The following is an 18,725-nucleotide window of genomic DNA, read 5'->3' on the forward strand; positions in this document are numbered from 1 at the left end:
CTGAGGGCAGGCTTCCCTAGGAGAGTCTACTATAGCTTCCCAATGGGAGGATCTTGACTACATATTTTATTTTATTGAGATGGGGGATTTCTCCCTAGCTTGCTCTTTTGGCTAAGGATAAGTGAGACTTGGGGGCATCTGAATCCCAAGACCTCTGGGCTCAAGGCTTGCACAAGAGTGCCTGCTATGGATTTGGGAGTATCTAGAGCCCCAGGCTGAAGATACTTGCCAGTGGTAACACTACATGGACCTGAATGACTGAGCTCTACTCAGTGGATGGAATTTGGAACTGATTTGACTAATTTGGCCTAAGGCACAAAATTAAGAAAAACAAAAATTGATAGGTTCTTATCAGAATGTTTCCCCAATATGAGATATGTGTTTTATAGTCATGCTTAGTTTGGGCTATATTTAATCAGTTTCATAGTTGGTTTCCATTAATGAGCTCCTGCTACCTTTGGCAGCAGTTTAATGATGCACAATGCATTTAATGAGGTGTCCTTGTATGCGGATGTAAGACGCGGAGCTTTTTTTCCCATGTGTATTGTGGGGGGAAAGCGTGTCTTCTATTCGAGTAAATAAGATGCGTGCATAGTTATGTGTATGTATGTGTGTGTGTGTATGTGGATATGCACTGAGGTATAATAATAAGTAGTTGTAACTCATATTTTAATATTCTATTTTGCTTTGTTAGCTGACTGCTTATGGAGGAAAGCTGAAATATGCAATCTACTTTGAAGCACGGGAGGAGACAGGTTTTGCTACTTATAACCCTCAGGTCATCATCAGAGGTGGGCCTCGAACAAACACTAGAATTATAGTTCGGTATATGGCTGCTCCTTTGATTGGCCAGCTGACCAGGCATGAGATAGATATGACAGAGGTAATGTTTCAGTCTATCCTATTCCAGAATGTGATCCTTTCCATCTTTTAAGGGTGTTAACTGGATGGCTTTTGGGCTATTGTTTCTTTCAGCATGAATGGAAATACCATGGTGATGATCCAAGAGTCAGTAGGTCTGTGACCCGTGAGGACTTCATGAATGTGCTGTATGATATTCATTACATTCTTATTAAGGCTACTCATGGGAGCATCATGAGACAGAGCAGGTAACTATTTCATGCAGTGGCCTGAAATAATGCAGTCAGTCTCACCGCATCCATTTCAGCTTTCAAACTGAATTTTATTCATAGAAAAATCCATAAGGTCCATTTCAGTGATAAATACAGGAAGAATATGGTGCTAACACACCTGAAGAAATGTGAGACAAATTTTATTCAGTGGAAAATCCTACCCCCAGTACTTAAATGTATCCATGATGGTAAGAAACCCAAGGCCTAGAAAAAATCCAAAAAAACCCAAAACTACATTTTGTAAATGGATATGAATCCTGTGCTATAATTTTAAAATGTTAATCATAGCAGACGAGGTGCTATAATTAAAATTCAAGTCTTAGCTTGCGAAACATTTGTGTTCCGCAGACAATAGGGAACAAAGGATTGGTGATGAAAATAGTGTCCTTTTTATAACATCGCATTTGCTCCAGCTTAGTAGAAGCAGGTAACAGTTATAGGTTACAAAAAATTCTACAAAAATATGTCATAAATATGTTTATGAGGGTGTGAGATTTGGAGAGAATGTTACTAAGGTGATAGAGCTGAAGGGGTACCATGAAACTTTGCAGTATTTATGCAGTCTAGAATCAGTGCCCTAAAAGGATACAACCTGGCCCGGTTAATATGTATGTATGCATGTAATTGTAGGTTATTTATATGTATGTCATTTTAAAGAAAATAACTGTCCAGTTACCCAATGGTTGGATGTCCACTGCCACAGTGATTGTGCTAGACCGTATAGCTGAGAAGTTTCATGGCAACTGCCTATTTCTGGCAAGTTGCATTTGTGGTATTTTATTAAATTGTAAGGTAAATCTCAGTTTCAAGGGACTGGGAATCAGATCTGACTCCACATGGAAAAAAAATGTATATTATCTTTGTTTTGTAAACATTTTCCTTCTGTTGGCATTGAAGAGCTGACTGAGTTGTGGGAGAGACATCTGAATGCTATCCTGACGCATACATTAAACTAGAATTTGTTGGTTTGTCTGATTTGGCTTGATTTCAAGTTGATGCAGACAGAGATATGCACTGCACTCAGAATCAGCATCAGAGTGCCACCCCAGTTTTGTCAGGACTACCAGTAATAATGAATAAATCAGGGGTAGCAGGGAATGACTTTCAGTTCCAGAGTGAGTTTCCTTGGGTACCAGTTAGAGAATCAAAATATCATTTTTGCAAAGTCATATTTCAGAACATGATTTTAGTGTTATCCTTTGTTCTTTCTGGTAACTCTAGCTGAAGTTATAACCTTTGTGTATAAAACCGCAGTTATGGTAGAGATGGTTATGGCATGACTAAATTTTATGATTTCTCTAGCATTTAAACAATACGTCTCATTGTGGCATCTGAGAGAATATATGGAGCTTAAAGAATAGGAACACATGAACTTTTCAGACAAACCCTTCAGTCTATATTTGGACATGTTCTCATTGATTTTAGAGGAAGTTTCACCTGAATAAGGATTACAAAAATCAATCCCTAAAACTTCCTTAAAAGTTAAGGGAGATTGGCCTAAGTAAAAACTACAGGCTTTGATTCAGAAAATCATTTAAAACTCAGAGCTAAGTCCAGCACTCAGGCACGTGTTGAAGTTAAGCAAGTCAAAATGAAGACTACCTCACTTAAGTCTGGAATCTGCTCTTGTTTTGGGATCAGCCATTTACATGCAAAACTCTTTTCTTCATCCAGCTGCCCTTAATAAGACAGGATGAGGAAAAGGAAATAAAAAATAAAAAGAAGAAAATATATATTGAAGTGTTTTAATATTTTTCAGAGCTTTCAGAGAGGTGTTAAAATTTCTGTAATTCCAATCTGAAAATTCTTTCAGCTTCATTGTTTAGAAATGCAAAATTGCAGGTGATTGATGTACTACAGAAAAAAAATTATAAGAGAAAAATTGAACCAGTAACAGACCCAAGTGTAAAAATAGCTTAATTCCAACGCTACCCCTGTATTAGCCATATAATTTAGCAGCAGTGCTAATCTTGTTTCTACTCATATGTTACATTTATTACAGGGAGTGATTTAGAGGCTTCAGCTAAAAAGCCAAAGCCCAATGTTTTTCTATTGCGTTCATTTTGTTGTCTTCCTTTTCACATTCACCACTCTAAATTGAAACATTTCTTATATTAGATTTTGTTTTGGTTTTCAGGCAGCTGGACTGTGATAATAAATCAGCTTGAATTGGAAATATGCTTTCAATTTGACTGTGAATTATTTCAGTATCCCAGACGCTGATCAGGTAGCAGTGGTTAGGCTACTTCCTATTAGATATGCTCCAGAAAGCAGCCGAGCCTAACCTGCCTTAAGTAACACATTCACACAGACAACAGGTAGCTTTGTGGTCCCAAAGTATATTATTATGTAAATTTAGCTTTCTGACAGTAAACAGTTTTTTCAGCATACCGACCATTGCCTCAGTTCTGAAGATGACAGGAAGACATAATCCACTCTGTCTTGGTATTAAATGTACAGGCACTTCCATGCAAGATTGTGTTGATACATCATACAGGAGCAAAATAAGTTTTTGCCCTATTTATTTTTCAGTCATCTGATTTCATTTTCTCTTTGTTCCATTTCTGTATTCAATGAATGCTCTATCACAAGTAGCAACAAGGATATACAGGCTGAAAGGTGCTCCTGTCATATGGTGCATTGTATTAATGAAAACAAATTAAAGCTGAAATCTTGGTTGCACGGAAGTCAGTCACAAAACTCAAGTTCACTTTAATGAGCCAGGCTTTCACCTGGATTTCTCTCAGCATGGTAATACGGTGCCTGGTAACAACAAGGTAATAAGTGGAATAGAAGTTCCTCAACAATCAGTTGGTGTGTTGAGAGAATGAATGGGATCTGATTATTTTTATTAGCCCACACACAGATATTTAATACATACATTCTGGTTTCATTTTCTTATTTTTTTTTTGTTTGAACACTTTATTCAAAGTGTTTATATTTGGGGGGAGGAGGGATCTCTCCTTCCTTAGATTTGGCATTGCATTTGGAAGCTTTACAATTTCCACGGCCTTAGACCAAACGCACAGCTGTCTCTGGGTTTTCTTAATCTACTCAAGTTCAGTCCTCCCTTTGGACTGAAAACTTTCAGAACTTGGTAGTTTTTTAAACAAACAACAACAACAAAACCCAAAAAGTGTGCCAAAATAATAAGTTAGCAATTCCCCAAGATAAATTATAATGAACTAGAATTGTCATTTCTTGTCATTGTCCATGCTCTCTTGCCCATTCATAATCAGTTTGCCTGTTCATTGTGCATTGAGAGAGAATGTTTGGGAGACATGGATATAAAATATTGATATAATCAAGGAAACATTTTGGAAAGTAAAGAGTCAGAAACTCCAGCATGAAAATGTACCTTTGTCTGACATTAACAAACTTCTGAGTGTTTATTTGTTTTTAATAGTTTTCTTGTATGTCCTCATGATCCTGGAAAGAGAGAGAGGGAGGGAGAGAAAAAAAAAGACAGATGTTGGCCACAGATCTTAAAATTCCTGCTAAAAGGCAACTATCCAATAGCTTTGAAGTCTATTCTAGAGCTTGTTAGCCTGGTTTAGTTGCTGGGGATAGATTTTTTTTTAAAGTTGCCTCATTAAAAGCTCATTTAACAAACAATTTTATTGCTACACCTCTGTGATTTGTGAACTGGAACTGTGTTTAGTATGTGACTTCATTTTTTTAATGAATCCATCCAAATGAGGAATCAGACTTGGGCTTGTGTTCTTACTTCGGATGAAAATAAAAAATGAGTGGGTAGATTCAAGCAAAATAGAATAGTTAGTTAAATGATAAGTCCAAAGTGGAAAATGAGTCAAAGGTTGTGTTGGCTTTGAAGCTTCCTTCAAACTTAGGCAAGAATGGAGCTTTTTTCTAATATCCTGTAGGAGAGACCAAGAATTCAGACCAATACGGATTTTTTCCCTGCACTTTGAACCTGTTTTGAAATAGTGCTTCGCTCAGTTTATAAAATTTGTTTTTCTGTATCTTTTTTTCTTCCTTTTCCCAGAATTTCTGAGATATCAATGGAAGTTGCTGAAGAAGGAAGAGTGTCTGGAATGAGTCCTCAGGCTCACATGATTGAGAAATGTGACTGCCCACTAGGATATTCTGGCTTATCCTGTGAGGTATGGTAACCATTTGACTTCCGTGAAAGGTCTTTATGCTACATTACAGGGGTGGCAAAAATACAGCCCACAGAGCTGCTGTGTTCTGCCTGCTGGACCACTGGTGGGCCACTGGAAGTTGGGGTAGGCATATTTGGGGAGAGGGGAGAGCACCCTGATGCAAAATCCAGGGCCTTTGGGGTCTGGTGGACATGACAGTTGGCAGCAAAAGGGTAAGTGAGGGTTGATACAACCCTGGTCACCCTCTAGCCACTTAACCTGCTGCCACAGCCGCAGCCACAGCTGAATTCTAGAGCCGCTGCCACCACTGCATGTGCCATGTCAGACCTAGAGCTGCCACTGTGGCATGGGGCATGCAGTGGCAGCTTCAGCTCTGGCATGGGGCACATGGCAGGAGCTGGAGCTAATCCGCATACCCCATACTTTTTATTTATTAACAAACCCAGAACTTTCACATCTTGGTAGTTATTTAAACCACAACAAGAAAAGGTATGCTAAAATAATAACTGCTGTTTCCAACACCACATGCCATGGGTCAGAGCTGGAGTTACTGCTGCCACATAGGCTGGGTTAGAGTTGGAGCAGCCATTGCTATGTGCCCTGGGCTGGATCCAGCCTGCAAGGAACCCTGCAGTCTGGATCTGGCCTGGCGTGCAGTACAAGTTTGACACCCCTGCTGCATTAGATACATCTGTTAGTAAAGGGGTGATAAAGAGTTTTAGACAATGATTGTATTTTGCTATGTCCCCAACTCTATCTCAGTTTTATTTCTGTTCTGTCAGAGCCCATTCTTACAAAGCACCTAGGTACTTACTTAACTTTAAGTAGATATCTAGTCCCGTTAAAGCCATTGGCACTGCTCACGATTTTCAAGTGAAGTATAATACACTTTACTGGATAAGAGTCTCAGTGTCTGATACAGTGTATAGCATTGTGTGGGTGGTTCTGATTAATGAAACCTTTTGGAAGAGATGAGAGCATACTAGCAATACTCCAAGTGTTATAATATCACTCCCTTCTGGGGGCAGGCCTCTAAATATCACTTAATCATGACTGTGACTTAAAATGACCAAATGCTGTCACTGGCTTCATATATCCTGGCTGTTCTTTTTCTGTTGATAGGGAGTTAGGTACTTTGAAGAACAACCAAGAAGGGAAAGAATCCAGGGGTCAGCATCATAATGCCGCAGGCTGGATCTGTCCTGCAAAGCCACTGGATCTAGCCTGTGGTGCCCTGAGGGCTTTGGTGGTATGGTGGCAATGGGGAGCTGTCCCCACACCAGGGCCAGCTGGCAAGGAGTTGCGTCTGTGCCTCAGTTGGTGGTGCAATGGGATGGACAGGGAGAAGCAACAGAGCAAAGGTAGGGAAAAGTAGTGGCAGAATGATGGAAACAGGAGGACAACAGAAAAAGATCAATGTGGCTGCACAAGGAACTTCTAGGATGTCTCAAAAGCAAAAAAAAAAAAAAAAAAAAAAAAAAAATAGCATGCAGGCAGACCACTTAGGAAAAATGAAATAACAAGAACTTGGTGAGGGGAGGCAAAGGTAAGAATATACTTGGTGATGGAGGTTAAAGATAACAATAAGAGGTTCTCTAAATGTGGTGGCCAAAAAAGAAAGACCAAGGAAGCTGTAGATCTACTGTTAAATAGTGAAGATGATCTCTTAACAGAAGATTCAAAGAAGGCGGAGCTGCTCAAAAACTACTTTGCCTCAGTCTTCAAAAAAAAGTAAGATGCAACCAGACATCTAGTAAGGATCCTACGGATAAGGAAAAGGATCAAGCTGAGGGTTGAGATTAAAAAAAAAAAAAGTAAGTCAGAGAGCTTTTGTTTGGTTTGAATGAATTTACGTCAGCAGGGTCTGGTGAACTTCATCCCCGGGTACTGAAAGAATTGGCAGAGGGGATCTTGGAGCCCTTGGCAATAGTATTTGCAAAATCATTATAGACAGGTGAGGTACCAGAGGACTGTAATAGGGCCAACAGTGTGTCTCTTTCAAAAAAAGCAAGAAAGGAGGACCTGGGGAATTATAGGCTAGTTAGCCTGAATTCAATACCTGGGAAGTTATTAGAGCATATTGTATGGAAGTGCATTTTTGGAGAAGTGCAGGCATCTGAAAGAGGAAAGTCTGGTCACAAGTAGCCAGCATGGATTTGTCTAGAACAAATCATACCAAACAAATTTGATCTACTTTGACAAAGAAAGTAGCTGGGTAGATGAATTCAGGGGATATAGTGCATTTGGACTTCAGCAAGGCTTTTGAAAAAGTTCCACACTACCTTATCATAAGCAAACTGGAGAAATGTGGACTAGACAAAACTTCTACAAGGTGGCTACACATTTGGTTCAGTAGCTACAAAGGAAGAGTAATTACAAATGAAATCACATAGTAATAGCAGGAGGCTTTGAATAGAGTCACACAGGTCCTAGGTCTGATGTCATTCTATGTGTTTATTAAAGATTTGGATGTTGGAATAGAGAGCAAATTTGCAGATGAAACAAAAGTAGGAAAGACTGCAAACACACCTAGAGAACAGAGGCACATATTAGAAGTATATCAATAGAATGAAAAGCTGAGCTAGAGCCAACAGGATGAAGTTCAATGCTGACAAATGTAAGGTGCTACACCTTGGGAACAATAGTCAAAAACACAAATACAAAATGAGTGATGACTGGCTACATGGCAGTACTGCAGAGAAAGTTGCAGAGTAACACAGCTTCAAGAAAGGCTAATGAAGTTTTGGGCTGCATCAATAGGATGTCTATTGTTTCAGACAGTAGGATACATAGCAATAGGTTGCAACAAAATAGGTTTAGATAGAATACCCAGAAAAAAACTTTCCCTCGTAGAATAGTAAGGTAGTGGAATAGACTGCCTAGGGAAGTTGTGGAATCTCCTTCATTAGAGATTTTCAAGAATATATTACATTAGGGATCAGGGATGATCTAGGGACAGCTATGCTTGGAGTGTGACAGAAAGACAAAGAGCTGGAAGCCTAGGAGTCTCCTCCCGCCTTAGCAATGGCTCTCTGAGAGATCATGAGATATTGCAGTAGATGTTGGAGAAGACAGGGTGCCTGGACAAGAGCATGAAGCCTGCTCCAATGTGCTGTAATTACAGTGCATCGGAGCAGACTCAATTAATCAAGTCTGCTGGAGCGTGGTAATTACTGTGCTCCAGCAGGCTCCTGTGTTTCATGTATCAGCGTCCCCCTGCTTCAAAATGGCAGTGGAGGCACTTGAACTAAAGCTCGTTCAATGAGCTTTAGTTCAAGCACCCTCACTGCCATTTTGAAGTGGGGGGATGCTGATACACAAAACACTGAGGCACTTTAATTAGCATGGCTCTCGGAGCCACTCTAGCTAAAGCACCACCCCCCTCGCTCCTGGAGCACGTGTAAAAGTGCCCGCAACATTCAGCAGTAGGAAAATGAAGCAGAACTCCATAACCAGCTTGGTTATGAAAGAAAATTAAAGGGACTGGGTTTATTTTGCAGAAGGTAAAGAAACACAGAAAAGGATGTTCTGACTCTCCAGTTAGGGAGTGTGATGTGTAGCAGTGTTTGCTGTCCCCTGGTTGCAGAACAGAGTGGAGGGTGTTTGGTTTTTCCCATGCCTCTGGCCTTTGCTGGTTGCCGCATGGAGCTGGAAAGGATTTTTTTCTCTCCCGGTGTTATAGATATCAAGTATTTTTCTTTCCCTTCCTCAGAAGCAGCTGAGGTTGGGGATTTTGACTAGGGTGTACCAGTGCTCCTAATGGAACTACAACCCAGAGGTTCCCAGTTAAAAGATCTCTCTCCACTCAGAGCCAAGCCAACCACCACACTTGGGATCAAGAAGAAACTTTACCTTGTGGTCAGATTGGCATGGACTGTGGTGGGTTTGCCGTCCTCTGTAGTGGGGGGTGGGGGAGAGCATGGCATTCTTCCTTGGATCCCTCAAGTGCATTTTAACAACCCTTTAAGAGGCAGGATTCTGACAGCCTTTGTCCCCCTGCTTTACCTGTGGCAGGTTAGCACACTTTTGGTGTCTTTGGGCAATATACCAAATAGTTGTATAACAGAGTTGATTGTGTGTTTTTAGTAATAAGTTTGACAAGGATGTATGAGTAGGGAGCTCTGTAAATCACACTGGAACAGTCTTTAATGTTTTTCATTTTGCTGCTTCCCCCCCCCCCCCCCATTGGTGAAGGGGCCCCGGTAGCTGTGCCACTTGCCACATTGCAGGGGAAGCAAAAACCACAGCATATTTAGAACTGTGATTTTCCCTTCCCTGGCAATCAACAACAAACAACCCAGCTGGCAGGGCCCCTCCACCAGTTAGGGGCGGTAGGGGAAACAGTAAAATGAAAAACATTAAAGAAGCCTCTGTGGGGGGCACTTCTGGCATGATTTACAGAGATCCCTATGTATGGGATGGTTTGGTTAGGGATGATCTTGCCTTGAGAATGAGGTTGGATTAGATACCCTCTGGAGGTCCCTTCCAGTCCTACTTTTCTATGATTCTACAGAACGCTAGCCCACCTTGGATCCGGGCCATGTTGTTTCTGCCAGTAATGCAGTGAAGGTGGGGGACTGACCAGGGCACCAACCCTTGGCGCTGACCCTGGGGAGAGGTGAGGGGGAGGACATGAAAAAGTAGAAGCATCTGTGTTGGCAGATCATAACCAGTGATGCTGCCTCTCCCATACACGCCTGCCACTCAGGTGTCACAAATACACCTCTGGTTCCAGCCCGCACTCTGAAACCTTGCTGACTTCTTTCCAGACCTTGTTACTTGTCAGTAGAGCAAGGTGGATGCTGCCACAAATTTTGAGTGAATTTCAGTGAATGTTTTTAAATATATTTCTTTTTACTGTATCCACTTCTCTTCACTTGTATTCTGCAAGTTTTTTGGGTTGTTTCTTTTTTTTTCGGGAGGGGGGGCTGGAGGGGGGGGGTTTGCAAATAAAGTTACAGGCAGGAATATTCCTTTCAAAAAGTGATTTCTAAGGGGATATTACATGAAATCATTTAACTGAAGGTGCTTTTGAAAATTTTACTCTGGTGGTAGGTGCTACAGAAACCACTTAAGACAGAGTGCTTTGGCTAGCTCTGTTTGTCAAATTTGTGTAAGTATTTCATAGACCATCTCCTGCAGGGTACGAGAGCCTAGGGCTAAACAGAAATGCAGCTCCAACTGGTGGTGCCCCCAGTGAATGGGACTCTTAGTTGTTTCATGAATAGAATAGTACATACTCTCATTATTTAGCAGCAGTAACTCTAGCTGATATTGTTGCAATTGCTGAGCATAGCTAGTGGGAAGGAAAGAGCCTAGAGTGTTGTGCAAAACATTCAGCCTTCCTGTGAAAACTGCACATTGTGACAGGAGTAAAATAATAGCAGTGAGGGAAGAGGAGTGAATGGAGGGTAAAGGAAGCAAGTGAAGAGCACTCAAAATTGTGTTATATCTGTAAGAACTTTTATCCCATTTAGTTCAACTATTTTACAGTCTGCAGCAAATAGATTAAGAGAAGTAAATGGTACACTGTTCATGATGCAAGGAAAGTGAATGAAGGCCAAGCCCAACATCTTGCCTTGTTTATTGTGAAACCTTTATGTGCCCCAATATGTGTGTGTGCGTGTGTGTGTGCATGTGTGTAGAGTGAGAGAGAGGGAGGCTTTTATAGACTCTGTTTGTCTAACCTGTGCCCAGCAGTAGATGCAGTACAGAAGTTACACATTAAGATCATTGAACACTTCTATAAGATGTTACATTTGAGGGGGTGGAAATAGTATTTATAGTTAGAAGTAAAATTACTTTCATTTGAGTTTATTCAGTTAAATTAGAAATTTTCCCAAGCCATGACTGTTTCTGTGCATCAATGATCTTAATATAGTTGAAAGAAAAATAAGTAAAAAAAGAAAAGTAAACTTAGATTACTTGCTTCTGAGTCTAAAAAATATAACAGTGTTTATGCTTTAGTAAATTTTTGTTCATTGGCAATTAGGAAGTTGACATTCTGCTTTCTACAGCGATAATATGGTCTATATCCAGTGTGCTCCACTGTCTATGCTTTTTGTGATGCCACAAAATTGTTGTATAGCCTTTATTCCAGTTCTCTTCTGCATCCATTTTACTGCATGTAAGGGTGACACAACTCCTATGCCTTCAGAAAACCTTAAATCACCATTGACAACAGGACATGGTCTCAGAAGACCCCCTTCATCAGATCAATATATCTGGTCACTAGTATATCAGCTAGTATCTATTTTTCAGCTGTATACTAACTCCTAATGGGTTGAACCATCCAAACAGCACTGTTTTGTTTTGTACTTCCCTAGCTGTCCGCTTTTGGAGAGCTACGTAGATACTTCAGTATATTTACATAATAAGCCTGAAAATGAAGACTTGAGGGCTTGATTTTGCATATGTCAGCTTTGCTAGCAATTTTTGGTTTGCTCTCAGAATGTTATTGCCAAGTGAAAAAAAATAGATCAGTGATGGATACATTTGATTTTGGAGCTAATAGTCCCAAGACAAGTAAAGCTTTTATCATTTTGAATTCTTTACTTTTATAGTCTTTAAATTACATGGCTATAAATAATGCAGCTGTGAAGACATTTTTTTTTGCTGAGTATCATTGGGCATTTGCTTGTTATCCATCAGGTAGTATGTAGGCAGATATTACCTTGTCAAGTCTGAAAAACACACCAAGGACAAGGGGAGCAGAATCATCCTGCTTGCTCCCAACAGCCTATGCAGTGTTTGTTTTAAAAATAAACCTCTTTCTCAAGAAATACAAGGAAGGATGTTTGATGCACAGAGTGAAAGGCTGGGTATTCTGCATCTGAATGAACAGTCTTGCAAGCTGCAATATGAAAAGACTGGTACCAATGGAGTGCTCCAGGGACTTTACAGTGATGTTTCCAATTAGGCTTGGTTCCAGCTTCTGTAAAGTATTGTATGTTGTTTATAACACAGTTGGAGGCCTGTCATCTTTTTTCACTACTTGAAATAACTGGTTTCTTTTTTGCAAAGATGAGCTTGCATTGCTTCCCTCATCCATCCACTATCTAATGAACTGTTTTCTTCTCTGTTTGCAGATATGTTCTCCAGGATTTTATAGACTTCATTCAGTATCTGCTGGCAGGAGACCTAGTGCATCCCTAGGTACCTGTGTTGTATGTGAGTGCCATGGACATAGTGATATGTGTGATCCTGAAACATCTATGTGTCAGGTATTAATAAGTGCTTTCAAACCCATGCGCTGTGTTCATCGTAATGTAAAAATCATGTGTTGTGCCGTGGAACTGAAAAATTGGATGATGCATTTTAATGTCCTTTAGCTTAATACAAACCAGTCAGAATTTTTCATAATGATCATCTTCAATTAGGGCTTCCAGTTACATAAGTTTCCTTCTTCCCCTCATCTCCCAATCCCAGCTACTGCTTGCTGAAGCAGGAAAAGTGAAATACCTGTAAATCAAATATGCAGTTTACTCTTTTTTCCCACCAACAAGCAAAATTTTGTTACAATAGGTAATAACATGCATGACCTGGTGACACAGTAAGATGGAGTTTTAATTGATTATTTCTCCTACCTCTCCTACAGCAGGTGCAGAGGAAGAAAGGGAAGGATGGATGAAGGGGATGAGATATTCTGTAGCAATATATATGGCTAGCTGCAGGGCTCCATTCTTGTTTCATGAAAATCCATATGTAACTCCTCATGGGCTTAGCAGATTCTCAAAGGAGGCAACCCCAATGAGAATCACATCAGAGGCAACAATGAAAAGCTCATTCAATGAAAAACATCCTTTGTATCTAAGAATGTTTGAATCCCTTAGGGTGGGAACAAAATATTACCTTCTTTCTTGTAATTATCAAATAATACTTCTCCCCCCACCACTTCCTTTGTAGAACTGTGATCCCAGCACTACTGGTGACCATTGTGAAAGGTGTGCCCTGGGATTTTATGGCAATGTCCAAGGATCTCCAGATGACTGCCAGCCTTGTGCTTGTCCTCTGATCATTTCCAGTAACAAGTAAGTCTATGGCACAAAATGCCTGCCCACCCACTAATATCATTGCCTTGGTCTCTGTGTCCTCAGTCAGTTGTACACAGTAGAAGTGCAGCATAGAGAATCATGCTAAAAAGTTTCCAATTCACTTTTACTAATTGATCTTGCTTAAAGAGTCAGGAATTGCTCCCTTGCTAATTAGTGATGAATAAATTAATAAGGAATGGAAAATGCAATACTCAACAGATAATGAATGTATGTTATAAAAGGTATTCTCACAAGTGACGCTAGAGCAGAGCTCAAGTACAATGTATCCACGAGAGAGCTGTAAAAAATCTTATGCTCATATATTGTGTTGGTATAAATGTATTACAGTGCCTTTCTTCCTCTACTGTGGAATTTATTGATTCCTTATTTAATGTTACATGAGTTTTAGGCAATTTGTGAAGAATAGAATAATTTTAAAGCAATGCAGTTATTGCAGTATACATTTTATTGGTTGCCTTATGCTAATAAAGCTTGCCACGTTCCCTATGCTTGTGTACCCCTCAAATGATACCTTAACACTTGAGATGCCCTTCATGCCATTAGGAATCATATTTTACCACTTATCTAAGGGTTTTGTAGCACATTTTCATTCTTCTGGAAATCTGGGGCCATGTGGCTTTCTTGAAAGCCACTTTTCTACATTGTCACTGATTAGAATGTTGTAGTGAGCATATTGGTTATTACGCTTCTCTTAAAAACGTCATCTTTTACCTTCATCATTCCATTGTTATGAAGGATAGTTTAAGCTTGGGTCATTTTTGGATGGGAAGGTTCTAAGTCTAACCTCAGTACCTGATATCTCAGTCAATCTTCATCCAAGGAAAGTGATGTTAAGAATCCTTCAGCGCACTTAAGTACGGAGTCTAGACCAGCCAAAACAAATATTTAAGGGTGAATTAAGTTACCTGTTTCAATTCTTAGTAGTACATCAAATGCAACAAATGACTAAGACTGTAAAACTGTCGACCTGAGGGTATTTCTTTTACAAAACATGATGATCCTTATACTTTCAGGTATCTGTCTCTGGGAGTGGAATCTCTGCCCTGTTAGGTGTCTATATAATTCATGAGAAAGGCAGTTCAAAATGAGATTAATTGCCAGCATGAACTGTAATACAGTAATAAGCCATTTATGTCTTAGGCACTCAACTCTGGGTTGCAGGAAAGTATTTATGTCATATCAGGATTCACTGTCTGAAACCCTTTCTTGGATATATCATTCCTTTTAAAAACAGAGCAGGGGTCACTTCTTTCTTGTGGTGCTGCCCTTCTGTATAATAGCCAAGGACATGAGAGAGCTAAGCCCTAAGCCCTCTTCAGCTTAAGGAGATTCAAACCCACATCTTCTCCTCCTTCAGGAGAGCGTGCTAACAGCCCAACTGCAGGGGTCTCTGGGATACAGCAAGTCTCCTCTTGAAGTAGTATAACTGCAAAAAATAGAAATAAGACTGACTGGGGCAAAATGAGGGAGCAGGGGTGACTAGAGCATTCCCCTGTAGGATGAGTGACATAGGCTCCTGTCCATGCTCTGAGCTGTTTCAGTATTTTACCTGGAAAATTACTGTTGCCTGTAAATTGCATAAGCAATGAGAAATGTGGGTGAGAAACCCCTTAAGCATTCTCCCCTCAGACCCATGTCCTATCCCCCCTGCTGAGTGTATTGTAAAAAAGGGGACACCACCAGTATCATCACAAGGGCTAGGTGCAGACATTTAAAAGGCCTGAGCCTGAATTGATTCAGTCTTTACAGGTTAGTCTAACCTGGCTAGACTAAATGAGTTTGTAACCCAGACAGACATCCCAGAAATGCAGGCACATGCCTGCAGTGGCTCAGGCTAGAAGCTGGAGGGTGCTAGAGCAGCCCTCCATTTCTTCCACCACACTGAGCTGAGGTGGGCCATTGTCAGGCCCCGGCAGGATGCTCTGATTAGCCCAGCAGAGAATTGATACCAGTGTTTACCACCCCTAACTCAGTGTTTATCACCCCATTAAGAAAACAACACAGGGACATTACCAGCTACCTGTTGATTCTGCCTGTTAATTCTACCTGTTGATTCAGTATGGACCATAACCAGAATGAGGTCTGCTAGCTAATACACAGACACCTCTGTGCAAGGTAAAGGGGAGGGGGGAATTCCTGCTTAGCAGGGGAGGGGGAGAGCAGCCTGCAAATCTCTGGAGCTGCAGCCACGAGGGGCCAGCCCTGCTTCTGGAGCAGAGAGCCCCACCCAGCCCAGAGAACATGCTGGGATGCTGGGGGTGTCTGGTTTAGTTTAAACCAGCAAAGGGTCTGGGACAGACATTTCATAAACCAGTTTGAGCCAAATCAGTTAAGTCTAATACTACATTCAGCAATGTTTATCTCAAACTGGTTTCATCCATTCTCAAACTAGTTTATGTACACTGAACATCTGTTCTGTTACAGGTTTAAATCAGTTTATGATCACTTATGTGTAATGTCCCTAGCCTTAGAGGTATATGTCCCTTAAGTGCAAGTGGACATAGACAAAGTGTTTTGTTCATGAGCATGTTCTGAGCAAGCCTACTGGATTGAACTCCTCAGGGGAGACAGTCATCTTATTTGAGGATCCCTGTCATGCTTTAGCATGGGAGAGGCACTGAGCTGCCAAAATAATGGCATATATAGAACTTGTGGGCTAAGGACAGAAATCACACATGGACCAGTATAAGTGATTGGAAACAGGTTCAAATCTATAACATAACAGAAGTTCAGTACACATAAACCACTTACAAAATGGCTGAAACCAGTTTAAGGTAAACCTAGATGGATGTAGCATCAGATTTAACTGATTTAGGTTAAATCAATTTACTGAACTTATGTCTCAGATCCCCTCTAGATTCAAGTTAACTCATAGTCCCCCAGCATCCCAAGGTACTTTGTGCCTCCCCCACAAACCCTCTCCCCTTGCAGGGTGGGTGGGATAACCTTGGCCCAAGCTGTCTGCTCCAGCCAAACAGGGAAGCATGCTCTAGTGCTCCTTGGCTTCTGGCCTGGACTACTGCAGGAATGTGGCTACATTTCTAAAATCAAAAATGAATGTCTGTTCACTTGCCAATTGGTTCAATCTATGCAGTTTAAACTAACCTGCACAGATTTAATTGATTCAGCCTCAGGCTTTCTGACTGTCTGTACTTAGCCCTGGTGCCTAAGAAACTTCACTAACAAAAGCTTAGTGCACCCAAAACTTGAGGACCATTAAGGTAGCCAAGGTTTTTGAAGACAGCAATCTCAATTCTGCCTAAATTATACTTGGGGTGCTTAAGTCCTTTTGTGGAGCTGCGCCAAAGCTCTTGGGGATGACAATAAGAAAAAAAATAGATTCAGAGACTCTATGAAAGGCAGATAGTAATAAAACTATTGACTGATACATGCAATACAGATAGGCAAGTAATTCGGCCACTTTGCAGAACTTAGATTGACAATAATATTTTTGAAGCAATGGGATATAATTGTATTGTTTTCATTTTTAAAGTTTTACAAGACTCCAACTAAGTTGTAAAGGATGTTTTCTTATTTCTGTGTACGCAGCATTCAGCTTCAAATGTGATGAGCTGAAAAAATGTAGAGAATGAGTTGCTTATGGGTTTGTGGATCCATTTTTACAGACTCAAAAATGTGTTGGATAATGAGTTTGTGAGTAGATCAATTTGTTTACATTTTTTGCACAGGTGTAATTTTATTACTCATTCAAGCACTATTGATTTAATGCATTATAAGTGCGTTAGAGTAGGATGCTGACGGCACTGTACCAAGGGAGAGTACTCGCCCCAACTAAAGCCACCTCAGTGCTTTTTCAGCAGTAATCTGGTTTGGCAATCCCTTTGTGAAATCCCTGCACAAAGTGTTGAATGAATAAATTTTGTAGCATTGCACCATTTTGACACTTTGCTGCACTTTTCCTCCATTTATTTATTTATTTATTTATTTATTTATGTGAGTACAGGAACCCAAATTACAAGGATTCCAACAGCTTGCTATAGTATTCATTTTTCAAAGGCATATGACATAGTTACTGGCTGGAGGAACAGAACTTATCTTCTGTGTGTAAACCATTCAGTGACTGAGTTAAAAAGAAAATATTTTAGTTAGTCTAGTACTCAAGCTATTTATTTCTTTGAAGGCCAGACCAAGAAGGTGAGATTTACATACATGCTTTGACCAGTTTAATTTCTTTCTAGCCAAGTGCAGAACTATATTCCATTTCCTTTTTCTCTGAGCCTGTCACCTGCCTCTGACACCACTGAACATGATTCTCTACTAATATCTTGTCCTCACTTGGTTTCTGAAACTTGGTCCTCTTGTTCTCTTCCTCTATCATTTTCTCATCCACCTTTAAGAAAACTTTTCGGTAGTTCAACAGGTTCTGTTGATGGTGCCCTTGTCTTTTCCCATTCCCCATTATCTCTGGGTAATCTTATTTGCAGTCTCAAATTCAACTCCTTTCTCCATGCATTTGACTCACAGGCCTACCTCTCTATAACAGACCCATTTCCCCTGCATCTGCACTAATATCTCAGCCTCCTCCTCTGGCATTTATTTGTGGCAGTCTTTCAGCTCAAGGTGAACATAACTAAAACAAAACTATCAATCTTTCCCATTCACACTCTGACCATTACCCCCTTTCTCAGTTACTGTAGCCAAGAGCACTGTCCTGCCTGCTCTTCAAGTCTGTAACCAGGGCATTATCTTCAGTTCATATCTAGGCTATGCAGAAAGAATCAGCAAGGTTTAACTTCAACATCTCTAATGTGGCCTTTCCTGTCCTTAGCTAAAACTCTTATCCAGGGTTTTATCACCTTGAGTTTCAATTATCATGATATCCTTTTCTTTGGTCTCATCAAACCTAAACCCTTGATCATATCCAGGCATATCAGTATACAAATATAATTTTCCTAGCTCACTGCTTTGACCATGTTATTCTTCACTATGCTTTCAATACTATCCCTACCTAATATAACTTCTTTCATTCACTATAAAAAAGTTGACACCCTTCTCTAGTGGAGAAGTGATGCCATTCTCCATATTCTCCTTGTTAAATTTTTAAAACAAGCTCCTTCACATTGCCTCTCAGGCTTGGCAGCAGCTGGCTAGGAACCTCCAAAAGTTACCTCCTTTCAAGCCTTCCTTAAAGTTCTTCCTTTCCATGATGCCTACAAAAAATAACTAAAATAAAATGTGTTTCTGATATATTGAAACTTCTTCCTAGCATGCTGAACTGTATTTTCATAATTTCCTTGTACTTGCCTGACTTTCTGTATCCACTTACCCTTTATAAATTGTTTAGGGGCAAGAACTATATGTTTTTGATTTATTTGTATGGGACCTGGCACAGTAAGGTTCTGGGCCAAGGTAGTAGAAATAACTAATAATAGCAAACACTTGGGCAGGTTTGA

The 18,725-nt window shown here is 40.3% G+C and overlaps 1 protein-coding gene across 1 annotated transcript in view; it reads left to right on the plus strand.

Annotated features, from left to right (window-relative positions):
- Window positions 1–18,725, plus strand: part of LAMA2 (laminin subunit alpha 2) — a 630,290-nt gene that overhangs the window by 463,728 nt on the left and 147,837 nt on the right. The window contains exons 26-30 of the mRNA XM_019479551.2: window positions 695–883; window positions 976–1,109; window positions 5,140–5,257; window positions 12,346–12,480; window positions 13,163–13,287. Coding sequence (XP_019335096.2) covers window positions 695–883; window positions 976–1,109; window positions 5,140–5,257; window positions 12,346–12,480; window positions 13,163–13,287 — 701 coding nt within the window. The remainder of the gene's footprint in view (window positions 1–694; window positions 884–975; window positions 1,110–5,139; window positions 5,258–12,345; window positions 12,481–13,162; window positions 13,288–18,725) is intronic.

Source organism: Alligator mississippiensis, chromosome 1 (genome assembly GCF_030867095.1).
Source record: "Alligator mississippiensis isolate rAllMis1 chromosome 1, rAllMis1, whole genome shotgun sequence".
Classification (NCBI taxonomy): domain Eukaryota; kingdom Metazoa; phylum Chordata; order Crocodylia; family Alligatoridae; genus Alligator; species Alligator mississippiensis.